This window comes from Gouania willdenowi, chromosome 3 (assembly GCF_900634775.1).
Source record: "Gouania willdenowi chromosome 3, fGouWil2.1, whole genome shotgun sequence".
Taxonomy (NCBI): Eukaryota; Metazoa; Chordata; class Actinopteri; order Blenniiformes; family Gobiesocidae; genus Gouania; species Gouania willdenowi.
In genome coordinates, this window is record NC_041046.1 from 158454 (window position 1) to 181930 (window position 23477).

Genomic DNA, 23477 nt, shown 5'->3' on the forward strand with positions numbered 1-23477 from the left:
ATTTGTGAACATAAGGGTGGTGATGGATTCACAGAAGCAGAGTTTACTTGTTATTTCACTACACAATGAATCATCCCTTATTGTAAAAACATGTATGCAAGGTTGATGGGACTCCTAAATTAACTTAATGGCTGTTTGTTAGTCCTGTGATGACCAAATGTACCCTGTCCCCTGATTGGCCTACTCTTTGCTGAAGCACATACAACCCTGACCTGAAGTAAATACCAAATGGATGGATTAACAGGAAGTCACACACAAGAAAGGTGAGTAATCTCCCATTTATTTGTCAGAATGAAATAATACAGTGGTTAAATCATAAACACTTCTCATATAGGCTAAATGCTGGGTCATTTAAGGGAATGAAGTTGTGCTTGTTTTACAACACAAGGTTTATCTGGTGAAATGGAGGGTCTTTCATTAAGTTTGGAGGGGAGGGAGGTGGGATGGTTGCAATCTTGATTAAAGTCAGGTCACACACGATCACATGGCCTAAAATCGTCATAAAACTAACTAAAAAGAGATCTTTCTTGTATCTCTTACCAAAATATGTCAGTTTTTTTCTGCTCTTCCTGAGGAGAGACACGATAAAACCATCCTCGAGGACATGAGGTAACCAGAAAAACTGCACCCTAATAATGTAGAAAAAACCCCACCATAGTCAATGTCATCGTCTTTCATTCATCACTGACACATTATCTTCATCACCATTGTCATCTCCAACAAGGAGAAGTGGAGGTCACCTTCACAAAACGCTCAGAGTAATAATTGAAAAAGATGAAAGATTTATAAGCCAAGCTTCATCATGAGGCTGGATAAATACTGGTTGTACAGTACACACAAAAAATAAAAATAAAAACTCAAATAAATTATTAGAAGACACACCATAGATCATATATCATATTTGTGCATGGAAGGTGAATAAATGTTGAAATCCAGTCGTGGGTATTGCTCCATCTTTCTCTCCCTCTGCAGTATTTTTTATTTATTTATTTTTTTAAATCAACTTGGACAAAAAGTCTGCATGCGAGAACCTTCTTCTACAAGTCTGAAGATAATGGAAAGAGTTATAAAATGAAACTGTAGAAGAGACAGGGCATCTCAACTATGCTTTCACTCAAATACTTTCAACATCCAGGAAAAATACAGCCAGAAGTGTTCTTAGTTTATATTTCCTATCTATTGTCATACTTGTCAGCAAATCTTCCTGAACCTCTCTGGGTATGAGGGAGGTTCTGGAGGTCATTTATAAATACAGGTAGGTAATGATTGAGGTCCAATGTTTAGGTCTGCTGTGTTTCTCTTTTCTTTCCTTCTTTGTCTAGAAGTCCATGGACATGGAACGCTGTTGTGGGTCGACTATGGTAGTGCTGTTACGAGAACTGTTGCTACGGATGCTGAGGGTTCCACAGGCTCCGCCCATCCCACCACCAATACCTCCAGCAATGCCACTAGGCCCTGCCATGCCACCACCTCCCGCCATGCCCATTCCACCAGCCATTGCCATTCCACCTGTTATGCCCATGGCTCCAGTGATCCCGCCTCCTGCGATCCCAGATGGACCACCTCCCATCGCTCCTCCAACCATGGCTCCAGAGGTGGAGCCACCACGACCGTAGATCTCACATGGGATCTCCTCTGTAACCCGGTCTTCGATGACCTGCTGGTCACAGTCGTGAGTCTGCGAGTGCTGCTTGTAGCCATAGCAACTCTTTTTGTAGCTGGATGTGGAGTTAAATGTCTTCATAGGTGGAGCTTTAGAGAAATCATTATGGTAGGACAGCTCCATGGAGCTGAGGGTGGTGCGACTGTGCTTCATGCTGCCTCCCCCTGTGGCAACAGAGGCCTGGGAGCCGCAGTGGTGCTCATGGACGCAGCGGGACATGGTGGAAGATCGGCGCAGCTTATGAAAGCTATCCAGCTCCTCGGATATATCGGCTAAGTCGGTAGACATCTCTTTGTCACGGAGTGAAAAGAGCTCATAGTGAGGCGGGTCGAAAACTTCTTGAAATCCGGCCTTGTTGAAGACACCGGGCCGCCGAGTGACAACCTTTAAATCAGAAGAATTTAATTAGACACAATCAAGACAGTACATTTTACTAATAAGAGTAATAGTGTTCAGTGTTATTGAATATCAGTCCGATATCAGCATAAAAACAAGTATTTAATATTAGCCTGCATCTAAAATCTCAGAATTATTATTTTATTATTATTATTATTATTTTTGATTGATATATTTTATTTGGTCTTGGCTGTCTTCAAACATATACAATACAATACAAAAAATAAACATTCATTTAAACAACCAAAAATGGAATGGCTGAAGCAGTGACCTCTTGTGGGAGCCCATCCCCAAACAGCATTATATAAAAAAACAATAGAAACAATTCATCAACTTAAGTTTTAATACTCTTTAAAGAATTTTTTAACATAGACAGTGAACTGATTAATTTTAAAGTGATCCTCAAGATCATTCCAAACTTTAATACCATAAACAGCAGAAGCGCATCTTTTTTTAACATTTGTTCTAAATGTACTTAAAAGCATAAACCCCTCTTAAATTATACTTTCTTCTCTTCGTTTAAAAAGTGATATAACACCAAAAGGGAGGATTTTATTTCTTACTCCGAATAAAATCTCTAACACTTTTAACCATACTGAATCTATAAGTTTTATTGTTCTAGATTTTTATTATATAGATATAATACCGTTTTATTAGATTATTAAGGTTATTTTTAGGGGTCTTCTCATTTCTTTTTAAATTAATTTCATTCAAACATAGAATATTCCTATGTTTAAAGTTAAGCTGTATGTAACCCATTGGTAATAAATGGGTCAGTTTTTCTAATACCTACTGTTGATGAGTATTGTTGTGAGTAATGTCACTTGATCAAGTCTTTCATTTCACAGGACAGTAATAAAGTAATAAAAGTATGTATGTTTCGAGCCAATATCATACCAAATCAATATTAATATTGAACAATACCCAAGGTTGCAATATTGGTATTGTATCAGAAGTAAAACAAGTTGTATGTGGACACCCTGAACGGAGAATATTTAGGATACAGATTCATGCACATTTAAGATGAGAGCAAAAATAGAGGAAAGATCACAGTAAATGTCTTTAATAATTCATTATGAAAGATGTGATAGCCTTTTTCAGTAACAATTTACTTGAATTTTTATACATAAAGCTGACATTACAATGTCATTATCTGTCATTAGCATGAATAAGGTGGGAAGGCTGTCATTAAGCTGTCATTAACTGTCGTTCACTAAATTATGATAACTTTGGAAATATATTGTCATTTTTTGGGATAGGTGGAGGTTAGGGTAGGTTAGGTTAGGGTTCAGGGTTAGGGTAACGAAGGATTAGGGTTAGGGTAACAAACGACACTTAATGATAACCTTCATGGCACTTTGCTAATGAAATCATGCTAATAATAATAATAATGAAAATATTATCACATCAGAATATAAAATTACTAACTATCTTAAACGTTTTCTATGAAAAGCTGTCCCTTTTGAAGATACCTCAAACAGAGCAAAAAAAATGACACAAGGGCAATAACTCCGGAAGAAATAATTGCACACTTCTCATTTTCGAACTCCATCAAGGTATTGGTACCCTAAAGCCACACACCGAATTTGCTAATCTGATCTTAAATGGTTTCTAAGAAAAGCTGTCCCCTTTGAAGATACCTTGAATAGAATAAAAAAATGGCACAAGGGCAATAACTCCGGAAAAAAAATATTGCGCGGTTCTCATTTTTTAACTCCATCAAGGTATTGATACCCTGATGTCACACACCGAATTGGGTTAGCCTATCTTAAACAGTTTCTGAGAAAAGCTGTCCCCTTTAACTCGGACGAACGAACGGAGCTCAAAACCTATGGAGTGTCCTACACAAACAAACCACACAGACATTTGATTTATCAAAAATTAAGTCAAAATCTTTGACTGTAAATGGTAACATATACTTGCAAATTCTTGCTAAATACATTTTTAAAGTTGATTGGGAAAAAAAGACATAATTTAGGAGTCATAGTAGATAACTAGTGGAAAATATCTTAATTTTATCTCAAAAACTTATTTTTTTTCTTTTTACAGCATGTTCAATATCACTCTCATGTGAACAATTGGAGTCAATGCTTTACTCCCTCCATCCCCATGCCGTCGAGATTTTTTATTTTTGCCGTAAAAACTGAATATTTGACAGATGTTTGAAATCTGCCTTTACACGCTAACAGCTGCTATCTTGTTTTACCTAAAATTGCCTGGTCCCGACCATTGCTCCATGGCAATTCCACGTTATTTCTGTGGCTGCAACTTCCTGTGTGATGTTCCCGTAATAAGGTAAATTTTGGGGTAAGTTGCAAAACAGGGAACAGGGTGGATATTTTTGAGCCATTTGCTCAAAAAAAAAAATGCAAGCGTTTCTTTTTTCCCCAAGCAAATAATGAACATGCTCACATCCAGCCACGACACTGGGATCACGCTAATACTTTAAAGGGGACAAATCATGGTTTTAAATCCTTCCTTTTTACATATAAATCATACAGTTGTGGTCTATATAAAGCAGAACTGCACTGCTTGGGTCTGAATTCCTCATTATTATAGCTCCACAGGCCCCTTTTCTACCCCTTTTCTGATGTGCTTCTAAGAGCAACTCGTTTTGGTGCGGTCTCTTTAAATGCAAATGAGACACTCCATACCCCGCCCCCTCTCCAGGTTCAACTCCACCCTGCTCGGCCATTTTTGTAGTTTGATAGAAGAGATATGGCTATGTAGCGGCGCAGAAAAAGTTTATTCACACGTTATTTACACAATGTCAACAACAGAAGACTTGTCCATCCAGCTTTACATGTTCGAGCCAGAGTCTGACCCAGCGGAGCGAGATAAAAATGAAGATGATGAACCTGCAGAACCCTAACAAGTGAGCTAACACAAGCACCGAGCTAACGCTAGCGCCAAGCTAACGTCACGAAATGCATTTTAATACACTCTTTTCGGAGACAAAAACGGCAAAATGAAATGACTAATGAAAACTTTAGACTTAAATTAAACCACGTAGGCCATATCATCAAGGATCTAAAACTAGCACACAGCGCTAACATATGAAGACGGTGCAACTACTAATGCTAACAAAACAATGACAGGGACGTCTTATCATCACACTTTTTAGCGTTATTTACAGCTTACCGAAGTGCTCTGTTTGTCGTCTCCAAAGATAGAAGGAATTGAACCCTCAATCAGACAAAGTCTTTTGGCAAATCCTTCTTTATACTGGCGGAGGTTGCAGAAGCAGTCATCCTTGAAGTGCTTCGCGCACACAAAAATGACCTTACCCACAGATGTGGGTACATTTCTGTGAAAAATAAAACTCAACCAGGCACTTTGAAAAGGTTCTGATGCTGGGAGACAGTGTAATGAAGCGTGTGGGTTACTACATCCAACAACCGAACATTTTGATTTCTCCTCTCGTAACTTCTGCATCCTTGAGCTTGGACTACAAAGTAAAAGCGAGAAATAAAAATGGCGGATTGCTCGAAGTGTTGGACCTGGAGTCGATGTCCTAATTTGGCAGTTCCACTGACGTTATTGTTCAAAAAACGTAATAGAGAATCGAAAAATCAAAACAGATTGAAAAATATGACCAAATCAGAATATAAAGTTATCAACGGAGCACCTGTAGAGATTAATTTGAACTTTTCTGTGCTTCTAAACAATCTACATATACATCAAAATGCATTTAAGGGCTAAAAAAGTGGATTTAGCATGATATGTCCCCTTTAAACCTTTAGGCAGATGAGCCTGAGCAGAATAAAACACCCATTACTATTGAGTTTGCATTTCATTCAAGTATTCATCCAAACATAATGATGTCAATTTATTGGAAACAAGATGTACCAGAATATGGTTCAGCCGTAAGCCTAGTGCCTCTCTCTAGACAAGAATCATTACTCAACCAAAGCTACTGAGGGAAAACTTATTAACTGAAGAGCCAAAGACACCAATTCCTTTTCCCAGTCTTATAAAGGCTTACTGGGATTGAGCTGCTTTCTGATAACTGTGGAACGCATTGAGTCAAAAAAAAAGTCAAGTCAAAACAAAGATGAAGGGTGACAAAACAAGAGAAAATAAAGGGACAGCTATGCATATAGTGTATTTATTACAATGTTGAAGGATGCATATGTAACCATCCTTCTAGGCTTTTCCAGCTAAAGATCAAAAACACTGAAAGGAGAAGCATACCTTTTTTCTTGGCTGCTTCATCTGAACCAGAATAGATATGATAAGGAGGACAAGAACGATGCCGGAGGAGATACCAATTACAGTGCCATGGGTCTTAGTGATTTGATGGAAAACCCCCCCAGATCTCTTCTCTAGAAGAAAAAAAATGACAAAGTTGACAGAAAAAAGGTTACAAATACTAAGAATTGTTAGGTAATATAAATAAAATAAAGACTAACAAACAATAGTATTTATTAAAGAGCTGTTCACCTTTGCAGTGGTTTTCATCCCATGGATAGACACAGTTCTGGATCCCATTGCACACCAGGGAATTGTTAATACACATGTTACTATGGCAGAAGAATGAACTGGTTGTGCAGGGAGCTGCAGGCAAAAGGCAATACGCATGGTCAATAGAAATGAATAGAAGATACAGAAAAAACATATCTCTAAAGAAGAGAACCACAAGCTATTTGGATGACAATAATAGCAAAACAATAAGAATGATAATACAGCAATAATTTGGCTGTAGGAATTTGCAGAGGCCTGTAAAACAAGATTAAGTGCCCCATTATTTCTAGGAACACTGGAGGTCTAATGGAGACAGCTCACACAATGCTTCCAATTTCATACAGCCGCAGTCACAACACCAGGTGGTGATGAAGGGAAGATGTGGCAGCGGCTCTAAAAAGTTAAACATGTTAATCAAGAGTGAGACAAAAGAAGGTTTGAGAAGGAAGATAGAATAGTTGCATAACTAGCTACCATCACAGCAAGTAAATGCATATCTTCAGGAGACCAGGGATGAGGGTGCATGAGTTCATTCAGGTACTGGGAGACACTACATCAAAATGACTGTTTGTATCTAAAGACTGGCTGGCAGAGACAGAGATGGTGGATAATTGATGCTGACTGCTGGGCTGAGGAGATCGATGCACTGCTCGAAAGAGAAAGTGTTTCAGGGATAATGCAGACTATATACAGCAGCCAAAAGCGATACTTTTTACCAGTGGATGAAAGTGCTCAAAATGATTTGTCTCAATCCTAAACGTTCATCAACAATCATCCTCTCATCTGTTAAATATACTGGTTTAAAAATAAATAGAGCAATTTTTCAGGAATTTATTTGGTTTGGAATTGCAATCGACTGCTTAAAAAAGTGCGTGAAAATAACATTTGAAGAAACCTAATGTATATTATGTATGTATGTATGTGTGTGTGCGTGTGTGTGTGTGCGTGTGTGTGTGTGAGTGTGTGTGTATATCAAGCCAATGTTTAAACATGTGCTGTGAGGTCTGCTGGCAATTCAAGGCAATTAATAAAGTGATAGCAACAATAAAGCTTCAATAACTTTTGATCTCAAAATCATGAAGAAAACATGTAAATATTGAATAAATGTTTAAAATGTAAAATGTTTTATATGTGAATTGATCACCATAAACAAATGCAAAATGTAGCATTACTCTTAAGCCTTGTGATCAGTGTACACTTACATGTACATATAAATCAACTATAAGATCCTTTTATTATTGAAACATTGTTACCAATTATTGTACATTTTGAAAATATTTGTTGCAAGAATCAGCAAAACAGCAACTTAAGAGAAGGAAACCCACTGAACATTACAGTTGGGTGGAAAGTGGATGGAATGCTGTTCAAATGGGGACTCACAGACCACAGGCTCTATTCTCCCATGCACGTAAGTCAGAAAAAATGCGCAGTGGTGCAGTTTTGGTCAACTCAATTTACGCAACACAGACTGACACTGTCACGCTGTCATGGGGTGGCAAAGCTAGCTGTCATCTATGCAGAGGTTGGTGAAATGTGTGTTAGTGGATGGATAATATTTAAAACTGTGTATTTTGTAGAAAGCTAATGGGTCTGTTTCACTATATACATCTTCGTCTCCTCTGTATTAAAGCAGGACACTGCAGGATCATAGGCACTATACCTCACATTATTTCCTCAAACCTCCAGTGCATCACACTCGGTCGCGCTTTAGAGCTACAGGTACCGTATTGATGACAGATGATGATGACTGATGCACTGATCATTTTTGAATGCAGGAATGTAAGAAATTAATAAAATTCAATTTTCCAAACAAACAAACAAACAAACAAACAGAAAAATGTGGCCGATCCTTACATTGCAATCATCTTATCAAGTCAACCTGTTACATTGTTCTTCAACAAAGGCCTTTCAAATTAAGAGTATGCTTTATCATCTTCACGGATTTCAATGATATTTACAAGTGTTGGGAAAACTCCATGTTCCATGATTTCTGGACAGCCCCAAAAAATAACATCATGGTCACGTCCGCCTCCTTGGCTTCAGTCCGCCTTTATTGACAGAATGGGTTGATTTACACGCAGTGGGCGTGTTAGGAGTCTGGATAGAAAGAGATATACGGTCTATTGGGGTCTATTCTCCCATCTGAACTTAGGCGCCTTTTTGAGCGCCTGTAGTTACGCACTTCTCTCCAACGCGTATTCTCCGGTCCAGGCTGCTGACACGCCCACTGTGCATAAGTAGCAAAACCGCGTTGTCTGTGAATGAAGGCGGTCTGAAGGAAAGGAGGCGGTAATGTCATTTTTTTGGGCTGTCGAGAAATCACGAAACATGGCGTTTTCCCAATGCTTGTAAATGTCACTGAAATCCGTGAAAATGACAAAGTTCACTTTTAATGTGAAACGCCTTCATTGATAAACAATGTAACAGGTTGATTTGATGAGATCATTGATCAAATTATTGCAGTGTGACTGAGGATCGGTCGCATTTCTCTGTCTGAGTCACAGTTCAAATCTCTCTCCTTAATCATCATCATAATCATCATCGTCATCTTCATCATCGTTGTAAAACGTGACTAAGCTAGATGCTGGAGATATGAGGAAATAACCCAGTTGCCGAGCGTCTTGCTTTAATACAGAGGGATGTTTGCAGTTAAACAGAACTATTGGCTTGCATAATACGCACTTTTAATCTTAATCTTAATCTTAATCTTAATCTTAATCTTTTAAATCTTTTAAAAATAAATTGTTTAAAACGACTTGAGCTGAGTCTCATTAAAATATGTGTGGGAACAGTTTGTGGTCCATCCTCATCCGCATATGACAGCTTGTTTCACTCTGTAGTGGATCAAACTGTGACTTTACTTTGGACATACAGTAGTGTGAAAATAGTTGAATCACTGAATCACAGAAGTCTGCGTCTGTCAGAGTTTTAATTAATCACGTAGCAGCAGCTGAGTGATCACAGCTGCTGCTGCGCAACGCACAAGTCCGTGTGGCTTCAAATGTAACTAAGTCCATATTTCTAGTGCAATATGATGTTTCAACTTATCGAGGCGTTGCACTTATTCCAGGGTTAAAAGCGCGTAAGAGGAAAAGGACTTAAGCACACCAGAGAATGCTCGTATGGCCAGATTTGAATGAGAACGCCCAGATTTCAGGGCTGCTCCATTCACAGTGCATATCCGGGATGAACGGTCACAGCGACTGATTTAAGTACAGGGGGAGAATAGCACACAGCCAAAAACATGACCTACACACATGGGAGAACAGAGCTCTATGTGTGTAAAAAAATGTTAAAGTAAAGACAGGAGAATAGGGTCCGTCATTTGGGGCAGAGGAAAAGAATAGTGAAAGCTGTCATTGCATCACAGCAACACCTGAGTGAGAGGTGATATTATTCTTGCTGAAGGAGCACACATCAACAAACCTAACTGACAGTCAGTTGTGTGGCAACTGAGTATTTATTCATCTGTAGTTTTAAGTCAATTATTGTCATTTACGATTGGTGTCTAACTGTTATATTGACACGTTTCATGACATAGCTAGAATTTTAACATCTGCTTTAAATAATATTCACTCCGGATGGTGTCCTACTTTGCTTCCTGTTTGGATCATAGAAAGTTTTACAAACTATCAATATGATTATATGTTTATTCCAAAGAAAATATGCACTTTGGTCCTTTTTCCAACAAATTTTCTTCTTGTGAGAATGCAAACTAGGCTCTTCCCCTGACACAGACATTGCTCTCAAACCAATCAAATCCTGCCTTGTAAATGGCCTCTCTCACAGGGTGTGGACAGCAGCTTCAGAATCCCTGCGCTCAGTATGGAAACCCACTCTCACATTCAAGGACATTATTCACATTTGTGCACTGTGTGTGAAAGTGTATTCATCAATGTGTCTGATATATGTGATGTAAAGAGACATGCTGGAGCAACAGAGCACATTATCCTTCAGGAGTTCAACACCTATGATTAACACTCGGTCTGACCTGAAAGAGTAAACTTTATTCGAGTTCAGTCATTACTCAGGACTTCTCCCCAGATGAACTGTGTGATCAGAGTTAATGAGGGTTTAAATGATCTTAAGGACTCTTAAAAACACCTTTGCTCAGCTTAAAAGCTATTAAGGTCTGACTGCGGCGGTTATGGGTTTACTAACGAAAGAACATTAAGATTCATCCTTCATTCTGGGGAATGTGGCAAAGAATACCCCTGTTTATTCAGGCATTTAGTGATAATACAATTCTGTGCTAACAGAGAGCCTTTTTATGCAGAGCAAAGTCTGCAACACTTTTCATCGAATGCCTCAAAGTTCACAATCCTTCAAAATGTTGCTAAAAATTTTAAGTCAATATTTACCACCCCTGCGGGTCCATTAGCAAAATCATCTGTTAAAGAATGCAAAGCTCACTCTTATTTCTCAGCTGAAAGTGGTCTATAATAAGCTCATTGTGCTGTGATATGCATAACAAGAAATAATGTGAAGTTTCAGTCACATAAAGTAAGTAAATAATTGGTTTCTCATATCAATGCACTAAACATGGGGATGTGTAATTAGCTTTCTCTGGTGAAATGGCACTTCACACTTCACAGTCTGGTACTGACTGCAGTTGCAAACAGAATGCAAGCCTCCATAAATTCTCTGTTTTTCTGTCAGTATTTGTGTGGGTGGTAATACAAAAACAATGATATCACCTTGGCCTCAACACAGGGTATCCACACTATCAGGGAGCGCAGGGGATTATGAAACCAAGGTTTACATTTCTGCGCATCAAACATTCAGAACAAAATCGGTGTAGCTTAAGACTGACAGTCTTTGGATCGATAACACACACACACACACACACACACACACAGACAAACCATTGTCAAGCATATACTCTTGCAGTCAGTAGAATACAATGAACCTGACATAGACAGGATCATAAGACAGTTGGTGTTTTACAGGCACGGCTGAAAAAAGACGTTAAACCTGCAGGTTTATGGGTGTCAAACACTCCAGCTCTCCATGACCAAGTCTATAGCATAACTGACGTTACAGCGCCTGGAAGATGCATCTTTTCACAACCAGTCAGAGACTTCAGATACTAATTCTGATCTGCTTACATTCATTTTTGGGGGTTGGTGTTTTATACTCCTTTAGATTTAATTTTTATTATTTGATTGTTAAATGAGACACAACATCAACAACCAAGCACTGACTGTTTATATCATAATAACATTTGCTTTAAAAAGTCATATAGAATAGTTGAGAATAGTGCTCCATGACATATTAAAAAGCCTAATTTTTCCTTTCATCATATGATCAGTAATCAATACCAGCTGGTACAACTGGCACTGAACACAAAACCCTGATAAGAGCAACCTTAAAAGTCTCCCCATAGCTTAGTTTAGTCTGCAGATTAAACCTAACCCAGTCATCCCTGATAAGAAAATCAGTTCAACATATAAAAGTTTTAGGGCATTCCCAAGACAAACAACCTGTGAAGATGAATATTATTAGTACTGCAGGCTTAAGACAACACAAAATTTGAGAAAATGATCGAATGGCTTATGTGATAAAGAAGATACCCACGGTCGTTAAATGCAGTGAAGAGCATTCGAAACCGACTCAGACGGCTCTTCTCATCGGCCCACATTCGCACCACTCCGACACCGCTGTCTAGCATCATGTCATTGGCCACGGTGCTGCAGAACTTGGCTTTCAGGTTCTCAATAGCACTGCTGCCATCATACACAGCCACAAAGTTTTTCTTGCACTCATTAGAGTGTTCCATCTGGTAGTCAATAAAGCGCAGATAGATCTGGAGACAGACAGGAGATGCAAGTCAAGGTGGGGTGAATCCAATTTACCATCATCCATTGATTCAGGTTACGGCAGAAAAAGAACATGGATTATATACAGAACATCAACCTTGAAAAAAATGTTCTGTTGCCCAAGGGAGGATATACCGTAAATACATAGAGAGCTTTGAGTAAAGGTGGAGATACCTCAGGAGGAAGTAGATCTATATTGAAGTGGAAGTACCTCATTTACATATACTTGGCAAATTAGCAAAGCTTCTCTGTAGATATTAGTAACCGTGAAGCTCGCCCCCACACTTTTCTCCTAACACTTGTGTGGTCTCTCTTTGGGAATGCTGTAGGGATTGAGGGCTAGTGAGCTCAACCTGAACATATTCTGAAAATATGAACCAAGCTTCAGAAAAACCAATATGTTCGACCTTCAACTTGTGTACCAAATGGATACTGTATGAAAACTACCTTAGTTTGACATATTTTAAGCTTTAAGCTATCCCCATCTCAACAGTTAACTCTCAAGGACATTAATATGTACTTTATTGAGCCAGAACGCAACATGTAGGAAACGTAGGAGATGCAGAGATACATTAAGTTTAAGGGATTAAACCTTGAGTCTATACTAAAGCTTCACTCTTAATGGTCAACATTGTGTATGTAATATGGTGGATTCAAACAAAAATATAAATATTACCCCCACATCATGCATTGTAAATATGAATTTGCTTTTAATGCATTCATTCAAATTGGGTCATATGAAGGAGACAATTGGCCTCCTAAAGCCTTGACGATTACGGCAGATTTCACAAAGGTTGTGTAACCAGGAAAGATCTACAATGATCAAGCTGAGGGTATTTTTTCTCCTACAGTATTCATTAATACTTGTCCTTAATATGAATAAGTCTCTGAAAGACTCTGAAAAGTTGCCATTAATACTAGAGCTTTCTTTTGTCCTATGTTTCCTAATGTTCCTGTCAGTGCTTGTGGCCAATATATATTATACTTCTCTCTGTAACTTCATTAACAAAAGGTGTTATTGTGAATGATTTAATCACCATTATTTCATCAATCAAGTACATTTTAGGTCAATTTCAACACTTTTAGTCACAGCAAAAAGCAACATACTGCTACATTGAGCTTATGATTAAATGGTGGATCTGTGAGATGACTGCAAATCCTAAATGTAAAAAAAGTTCAGTAGCCCACGTGTGAGTTCTGATTGGATGTTTGGAAAAGCATGAGTTCATGGTGTGAATTGGCTGATACTCACATTATGATGTGATGTAATTCTTAACTTTGTGTTTTTGCGTTTCGACTCAATTAGATGTGCATGAATGAATGCATGCACCAATATGTTGTGGGAGGCAAGCAGCATGATATGACTCATCCAGTCATGATGGAGAAGCAGAGCAGCACTAATTCAAGAGCAGCCTAAAGCTGTAAGTTTTGTTATCTGCTGACAAACATCACATTTGTATTAATGGTCTTTTACATGAATTTAAAAAATATTCTGAAGATAATCTAGGGTCACATTTCCAAACTGTTTTTAGAGAGCATGAGGACATTTACGAAAACAGGAATTATTGTGTAAACCAAACAAGCTCAGTAGTGTTGTAAAGGGACGTAAAATATCTGGCAAATTTCCACGGGAACTTAAAGCTGGGTTATGTATGTTTTTTTTTTTTTTATTTGGTCAAAAATCTATAATAATCTTATCATATTGTATTGCATATTTTAACCAAAAGTGTTCTGAGTGGACTTTTCCTTCTCCTGGCTCTGTTAATGAGCTTTAGAAAAACAGGAGTGTGACGCTGGACTTCAGCCAATCAGAGATCTTTTTACCAACAGGGTGATCCCATGAGCTGTTTGAACCATTACTATTGGCAGCTCAAGCTGCTCGTCAAAAGTCAATGCGCGTTCTGGATCTGAGAGTAGGGATAGTCACATTGCTCTATATTCCAGCTGAAGTCTCTACAGTGGTTACATGGCAAAGCAAGAGGAAAAAGGAAGACAGAGGCGCCGAAGCAGCAGAATAAAAAAACAAACGTGTTTAGGAGGAACGCTGTCCGCGGAGTCGGTGTGTGCAGTGAACTGCGAGCGATCTGTTGTCAGTCAGCGCAGTCTGCCCCGAGTCAGAGAGAGAGAGAGAGAGAGTGAGAACAGACATAATAAATAGCTTATTAAATTGATCTAAGGTGGAAAGAACAGACCCAATTAATCTGCAGTGTGGACGGAATGTGTCTGCTCTGATCAGCTGAGATTGGCTGCTTGTGTTTAAGGAACAGCTGTGACTCTGACTTTCTTACTGTCCTCACAGCGGTGAGTGATACGTGCTTTCATGTCTCTAAAACATCAAAAAACTCTCCAATAACACGAGATAAAGTTACTACATTTGTTGCAAGTCTTTATGGAGAAAACAGTCGCAAAGAGCTCCACAGTGTGCACGCAAGAGTTTTGTTCAGGAGAGGAGGGAGGAAGGAGCGTGGAGCGCCTCACGATTCTACATACACCAGCTTTAAGCTCTGGAATTTTGTCTATATTCAAAAAATTTAAACTTTTCATGGAAATTATTTATTGAAATTAAGAAGAAATTGAGAGTACTTTCAAATCACTGTCATATACAAACACAAATATTGGCATCCATGCCAAATAATACACACAAAAATACAATTTTTATAAAAATAAATTATAACACGATGGAAGTAATTTTTACTCTTGAATTGTTGGAACAAACCTAATATTTCCAAAATCACATATATCCAAGCAATAGGTAGTGGTAAAGGTAGTAAATATATATATATATATATATACTAGGGATGTAACGATTAATCGTAAGGCAGTTAAAAATCGATTCATAGGTATCACGGTTGATATCGATTTTCTGAAAATTGAATCGCAGTACTTTTTTAACCAGCAGAGGGCGCTATCCACAAGTGTAGGCGGCGGGCGGAGTCTGCTAATACTTTCTTTCTGGCCGCCTTCTACTCTTAAATATGTTAATAAATGATTCATTGCCCCTTTAGCACCGAAAGAATATCTGTAATATTACTTGAATATCTGTAAAAGTCACGTTTTTCTATTAGCTCTGTCTGCTAGCATAGCTTCTCTTCTTCACTGCAAGATAGCTGCATGCCAACCGACCACTGTGTTACCAGCGTCCTCTGCTGGTCCAAACAAATATGACGTAAATCAGTGCAATCGTTTTTTTTTTTTTTAAAAAAGTCCAATTGTTAAGGCACAAAATACATTTTCAGTTGCACTTTTAAAAGAAAAAGAACTATTATGCAGTTTTGCATTGTTTATTATAGAACCAGAATTTAAATTAATAGGCTTCATTTTCATTTGTATTATTCCTTTATTTATTTCATTCAAGATTTATTTTTAGTTAAATTGCATTGTTTTGAATAGTTTATCAAGGAATTCTTTTGACAATGAAAATTAAAAGGAAAATAGTACAGTATTTTCTAGTTTTTTTTCCCAAAAAAAAAATTTGTCTACAGTCCCATTTTGTAAAATAAATCGTGAGAGAATCGTATCATGAACCCAGTATCGTGAATCGAATCGTATCGGGAGTTGAGTGAATCGTTACATCCCTAATGTATACCACTACCTATTGCTTGGATATTGTTGGTGCCTTATACATGCTTTTATATTATTTATATATGAAAATGCAAAGTAGCACTAACATTGAAATTGTTCGATTCCCCAACTCTGCGGCGCAATTGAGATCAAACTTATCTGTTATTTGCCTCTGAATTAAAATGACTTTGACACACCTGGACTACAGTGACTGTTATCTGTTGAGCCGTTTCTTACAGCGCTGCTAATTTTAGGTGAATTTCTGAAAAAAGGAAAAGATTTTGTACTGTGATCATAATAATGGATAACACTGAGATTAACAGCATTACAGTTGCACTGCTATGATGTGTCATCAGTGATAACACATCACTGATGTGTTATCACGTGGTGACGTCAGCACCACGTCACCACGTCGTGCTGACGTGGTGACGTATCGATCATTTCCTGTTTACACTCTACCGCTGTTTGCAGCGCTCTACTACTGTGTTCTGCTAACTCTAATCAAACTTGTTGTCATTGATATTTTAGCCTTGAAAACACTTGTTTTAATTTTTTACCGTACAGTTAAACGTACGAAGGTTAAGTAAAAAGCAATCTCGCCTCTTATAGGCAGTACAATCTCCTTTAAACTTCCTTTTGTCCTTAGCTTAGCTTAGCTTAGCTTAAATTTAGCACCTATGGCTTCTCTCTCCTCCCCTCCGCTCTCCTGCCCGGTGTGTCAGATGTTTAGTTACTCCTCGTCCTCCTTTAGGGACAATGGTAGTTGCATAAAGTGTAGCGTACTGTTAGATATGGAGGCGAGGATCAACAATCTGGAGAAGCGGTTCCGCACCCCTGATACCAAAACCGAAGCTAGCAAGCAGGACCTAGCCGGTGCGGACCGTGCTAGCTCTAGCTTAGCCTCCCCCCCGGCCAGCAATGAGTGGGTTACTGTCCGTGGTAAGCATAGTCGAAGGTCAAAAAGCCGCTCGGGACACCACCATGTTCACGTCTCAAACAGGTTCTCCCCCCTCTGTGAGGACAACACACTCACCGGGGAACAAACTCTGATAATTGGCGACTCCATAGTGAGAAACGTGAAGCTAGCGAAGTCAGCGGGCATTGTGAGGTGCATCCCAGGGGCCAGAGCGGGCGACATAGAATCAAATCTAAAGTTGCTGGCAAAGAGTAATCGTAAGTTTGATAGGATAGTCCTCCATGTCGGCACTAATGACTCCCGACGTCGTCAGTCGGAAGCAACCAAAGTGAACATTGAATCAGTTTGTGCTTATGCTAAAACAATGTCGGACTCCGTAATTTTCTCTGGTCCCTTACCAAATCTGACCAGTGATGACATGTATAGCCGCATGTCATCATTTAACCGCTGGCTATCGAGGTGGTGTCCAGAAAACGAGGTGGGCTTCATTGATAATTGGAGATCCTTCTGGGGAAAACCGAACCTGATAGGAAGAGATGGAATCCATCCTACTTTGGAGGGAGCATCTCTACTATCAGAAAACATGGCACATTTATGACATCTCATGAATGAGACCATGTTACAGAGGGGGAGTCCTCCACGCCCCTCTGCGCTTGCCTTAGGACAGTTTCCCTCCCATTGCTATCAGGATAGCTGTGTTCATCGCCATGACAACTGTTGTGATGGTGATGAATATTATTTTATGGAGACGGTGTCAGTCCCCCGACCCATATTTCACAATGATTTTAACATAAAATCAAATAAAAGAGCTATCAATTATAAAAATCTGAAAAAAATTAAAATCTCAAATCTAGAAACACCAAAACATAAAACCATTAGATGTGCTCTATTAAATATTAGATCACTGAGATCCAAATCTCTACTAGTAAATGACCTTATCTCAGAAAATAACCTTGATTTATTCTGTTTAACTGAAACATGGCTGTATCAAGATGAATATGTTAGTTTAAATGAAGCCACTCCTCCCAGTCATTTAAATACTCATATGCCACGAGACATAGGCCGTGGAGGTGGTGTAGCAGCTATTTATCATTCCTCTCTCCTAATCTATCCTAAACCAAAGGCCAGTTACACTTCCTTTGAAAGCCTGGTTCTAAATTTATCTCATATCGAATCAAAAACCTGCCAGCCAGTCTTATTTGCGATAATTTACCGTCCTCCAGGCCCTTATTCTGAATTTCTATCAGAATTCTCTGAGTTTATATCAAACTTAGTCCTCAGTTCTGATAAAATACTGATAGTAGGAGATTTTAATATCCATGTGGACAAAGATAGTGATAGCCTGAGCTCAGCCTTTATGTCCCTAATAGACTCAGTTGGCTTTTTTCAAACTATTAATGAAGCTACTCATCGTTTAAATCATACTCTTGATCTTGTTCTAACATATGGCCTTGATATTAATGAACTAAAAGTCTACCCTGAAAATCCTCTGCTATCAGATCACTTTTTAATATCTTTTAACATTATCCTAGAGGATCTCGCACTGTGCAATAAAATAGTTACAAGTAGAAATCTATCCAACAGTGCTGTGGCTAAATTTAAAGAGGCCATTCCTGCTGCCTTAAACTCAGTGCACCATCCAATAAATAACTATGATATTAATTATAACCCCTCTCAACTGGATCTGCTTGTCGATAGCTCTGCTAGTCTACTAAAATCCACCTTGGACTCAATTGCCCCATTGAGGGAAAAAACTATTAAACGTCAGAGGAAAGCTCCGTGGTTTAGCTCTGAAACTCACACACTCAAACAAACAACCCGTAAATTAGAGAGAATGTGGCGCTCCAATAAAACAGAGGAGTCACGAATACTTTGGCAAGAAAGCCATAGTAAATACATGACAGCCTTACGACATAGTCGATCTACATACTATTCCTCACTAATTGAAGAAAATAAAAATAATCCGAGGTACCTTTTCAGCACTGTAGCCAGGCTAACACAAAGTCAGAGCTCTATTGAGCCCATGATTCCTCTAGCCCTCAGCTGTGAGGACTTTATGACATTTTTTAACGATAAAATTCACAAGATTAGAGATAAAATTAGCCACTCCCTGCCTTCACCTGGGCCTGCTGTACCATTAAATGTAAATAGGCCTAACCTAAACTGTTTCACACATATAGGACTTCAGGAACTTAACTCTATTATTTCATCCTCCAAACCATCGACCTGCCTTTCAGATCCGATCCCAACTAAGCTGTTTAAAGAAGTTGTTCCCCTAGTCTGCCCATCTTTGTTGGAGACAATAAATATATCCCTATCAATAGGCTACGTGCCACAGTCCTTTAAAGTAGCTGTAATCAAACCCCTTCTCAAAAAACCTACTCTTGATTCCAGCACTTTAGCAAACTACAGGCCTATATCTAATCTTCCTTTTATTTCAAAGATTCTTGAGAAAGTTGTGGCAGCTCAGCTCTGTGAATTTCTTCAAAACAACAGCCTGTTCGAGGACTTCCAGTCAGGCTTTAGAGCTCAACACAGCACAGAGACTGCTTTAGTTAAAGTAACTAATGATCTACTCTGGGCTTCAGATGAAGGACGACTCTCAGTGCTGGTTTTATTAGATCTTAGTGCAGCTTTTGACACTATAGATCACTATATTCTACTAGAGAGATTAGAGAAATTACTTGGAATCACAGGGACTGCCCTAAACTGGTTTAAGTCCTACCTATCTGATAGGTACCAGTTTGTACACGTGAATAATAAGTCTTCTGTGTACACTAAAGTAAGCTACGGGGTTCCTCAGGGCTCTGTGCTAGGTCCAATCCTCTTCTGTATCTATATGATCCCCCTTGGTAATGTTATGAGAAAATACTCTGTTAACTTCCACTGCTATGCTGATGATACCCAACTGTATGTATCAATGAAGTCAGGTGAGACAAATCAGCTATCTAAACTTGAGGCCTGTCTAAAGGACATTAGGGCCTGGATGGACCAAAATTTTCTTCTTCTCAACTCAGACAAGACTGAGGTCATTGTACTGGGCCCGCGACACCTTAGAGAAACCTATGCTAGCCTAACTGCCCTAGATGGCATTACTCTGGCACAAAGCACAACTGTTAGAAACCTTGGGGTTCTATTTGATCAGGACTTATCCTTCAACTCTCACATAAAACAAACTTCAAGAACTGCCTTCTTTCATCTCCGTAACATTGCTAAAATCAGATCTATCCTGTCTCAGGGCGACGCCGAAAAACTAGTCCATGCTTTTGTTACCTCTAGACTGGATTATTGTAATTCTCTTTTAGCAGGCTGCCCGAGCAAGTCGCTTAAGACACTTCAGCTGGTTCAAAATGCTGCAGCACGTGTACTGACTAAAACTAGGAGAAGAGATCACATTACTCCTGTATTAGCCTCTCTGCATTGGCTTCCCATAAAATATAGAATAGAATTCAAGATTCTTCTTCTCACTTATAAAGCCCTAAATGGACAGGCACCAGTCTATCTCAAGGAGCTTGTAGTGCCATACAATCCCCCCAGAACACTACGCTCTCAAAATGCTGGACTACTCGTTGTTCCATTCATCTCTAAAAGTAGTATAGGAGGAAGAGCTTTCAGTTATCAGGCCCCACTTCTCTGGAACCATCTACCAACCACGGTTCGGGGGGCAGACACCCTCTCTACCTTTAAGGTTAGGCTCAAAACATTCCTCTTTGATAAAGCTTTTAGTTAGGAACCAGCTCATAGCTCATAATTAAGATGCAATAGGCATAGACTGCCGGGGGGGGGGGTCTGGCATGCTCGGTTGGAGAGAGGTTGGAGAGGGCGTTAAGAGAGAGGTCATTTAGGTTAGAGAGGGACCGGAGAGGGTCCCATTCCTCTTTCAAACACTCCCTCTATGTCTGCTTACTCCCTTGTGTGTTTGCTCCTGTACTCCTTCTGGCTTTTGTCTTGCAGGTCCGTGGGATCCTCAGTGTGGAGTTACAGAGACTCAGCGGCTCTGTCTCCACCCTTTCCTCTGCACACACCCAACACAGCATAACGTGGATGGCTGTTCATCATAGGAATGGGATCCACACAAGGTTCCTGCTGCTTAACAGAAGGTTTTCCTTGCCGCCATGATGAATTCATGTTGGGTGTGGGATTCATATGTATGTGTATATACGTATATATGCATATGTGTGTATCCATAAAATGAAGAGTCCGTCCTTAAGACTGCTCTACTGTAAAGTGCCTTGAGATACCATTGGTTATGATTTGGCGCTATACAAATAAAGATTGATTGATTGATTGATTGATAATGAACATTAGCTAAACCGATACACCAAAGCCTGAAATGTTTTTATGAGTTTTCCTCTCAGCTAAATTATCCAAAAACCAAAATATATTGAAGGTTTAGGAGTGTTGGTGTTGTTGTTTTCTTTAATAGCCTGAAAACCTGCTCTCTGTTGTTATTGTCTCCTTCCCTCGAGGCTCAGGCAGTGGGCTTGTCTGTGTGCCGAAGCAAAGTGCTCTGTCTCTGAGTTCTCATCAATGTGTGCCACTGTTATGCCTCATGATAAACGCATGAGGTAGTTATAAAAAACATTAGTTCAAGCTTTCAACATACTCAGCATGCAGATTGAACCAGGGGCGGGATAAAAGGACAAACTATGCCTGCGTTGAATTCATGGACAATCACCCACTCTCTGCATGTGTGTGTGTGTGTGTGTGTGTATGTGTAATCCCTGCTCTTTACTCTCTTTATCTAAAAAGTGACTATTCACTGTGTGCTTGGGAAAGTCTGATATGTATTACTAGTACTTATGTATGTCCGTGTCGCCTGTCGTCCTTCTTGTGCCTGCGCTGGCTTTTCCAGACAGTCCACAGACAGCTGGTAGATAATAGATAGCTCTAGCAGCCTGAAGCTATCACCTCTGGTATAAAAACAAGTACTCTGGAGAGGGGGGGGGGTGGATTTAGCAGGGACATTGAGGAAACTGTCAGCCAGCTGGTGTTTTCTGTGCAGATACTCACACACGTTTCTCCCACGTTAGCTGGGCGGAAATTGAATTGGATTACAAAGCTGAAGGACTTTGATTATTTATTTGATTATTGTTGTTGTGTGTGTGTAACTGGTGTTGTTTTCACTAAAAAGTCAGAATTCAACTCCATCAAACAAACACATTTACTTAACCACGTTTAGAGATTTCAGAGACTCTTCGATGAGTTCACACCACCTGGAATTGTTGATAGAACTTTTACTTTTCAAATTTTGTACAGGATGAATGGACAGTGGCCTTATGAGGGATGCTTTTCCAAAAAGAAACTTTGGTTGGTGAAAAAGAAGGAGTCTAAACTAAGAGGACACTCTTTACAATTATTATAATTACATTTTAGCAGACGCTTTTATCCAAAGCAACGAACAACATGAACAGTTAGGGTTAAGGGACTTGCTCAACATCCCACAGTGATGGCCCTGGTTGGATTAAAACCAGTGACCCTCTGATTACAAGCCTGCTTCCTTAACCGTTTCTGAACATGCTTCACAAAAAAACACTCGTTATGTAGAATGCTGTCAACATGTACTATGGTTGACCGCTAACATGCAAATCTCTGGAGGTAAAATCCTTTGTTCGTCCTCCGTTCAGCGGGAGAAAGGTACATGCACACAGAAGCAAAGCATGTGAAGGGTCTGAGACTGAAAAGAAGCTCCTAATGTAGAGTCGGAGGTCATAGAAAGGGTATTTCGGCTGTTGTGACCTGTCGTGAATTCTATAATTAAACTGTAAAACCTTGAATAAGGCTGCATGTCTTCATCAGGCACCAATTGCAATTTTTGTTGTGCAGTTTCTGATGGAAATGAAAGTGTTTTCTTTTAAAGATAAGAAATCAAACTGCTGTCCACAGCACTTCATGTCAAACCCACCACTTTACTGCTTGTTCTGCTTTTTGAATTTGAATTTCCTTTATTAAAAACTATTCTGGACTTCCTACATCCTACTTGAATCTGCCTCCAGTCTGTGACTGGGTCCAAACTCCTCCACACGTTTATCACATAACGTATTATAGTGTAGCAGTAAGTGATTATTAGCACTTATCCCTGTACACTTCACACTTTACACTGCATTTAATGACTTGTCTTCTTTTTTGCAGACGGTTGCCACTACAGCAGAGAAAAGAACGCCGAACCAGGCGATGCTTTCAGTTGGTAGATTTCACCATCACAGTTAAGACTTTGACTTTTAGATTTATATTTTTTTAACCATGTAAAATTTCATGCAGACCAAGGTTGCCAGTGTGAAAATACTCCTGGAACTAATTCAAAGCATGCAATAATATTATTAATAATAATAAAAAAAAAAAATAGCATCACTGACCTTGGACTGTGGGGGGGCTCTAACAGTCCAGATGCAGTCCAGAGCATCACCAGGCTTCACTCGCTCTTCTTCTTCTACTTGTTTGGAGCGAATAATCCCATCCCACCCACTAATTTCAAACTGACAGTCTGTAGAGAGACAGAGGGAATGTAGAAAGGTGAGACGAACAGAACACACAGAACACAGAGGAAAAGAGAAAGAAAGAGAGAGAAAGATAGTGAGAGAGAGAGAGAGACAGATTTACACAGATTTAGTTTTTACAATTCAATAAAGTGCTAATGCATTAAAAACCCAGTATGTTT

At 39.2% G+C, this 23477-nt stretch overlaps 1 protein-coding gene across 1 annotated transcript in view; it reads right to left on the reverse strand.

Annotated features, from left to right (window-relative positions):
• Positions 1 to 263: 263 nt before the first annotated feature.
• The window catches only part of neto2a (neuropilin (NRP) and tolloid (TLL)-like 2a), a 43995-nt gene continuing 20781 nt past the window's right edge, over positions 264 to 23477 (reverse strand). Inside the window, exons 6-10 of the mRNA XM_028440214.1 lie at positions 23176 to 23303; positions 12101 to 12329; positions 6503 to 6616; positions 6254 to 6384; positions 264 to 2047 (exon numbers count right to left, since the gene is read on the reverse strand). Coding sequence (XP_028296015.1) covers positions 1319 to 2047; positions 6254 to 6384; positions 6503 to 6616; positions 12101 to 12329; positions 23176 to 23303 — 1331 coding nt within the window. The 3' untranslated portion in view covers positions 264 to 1318. The remainder of the gene's footprint in view (positions 2048 to 6253; positions 6385 to 6502; positions 6617 to 12100; positions 12330 to 23175; positions 23304 to 23477) is intronic.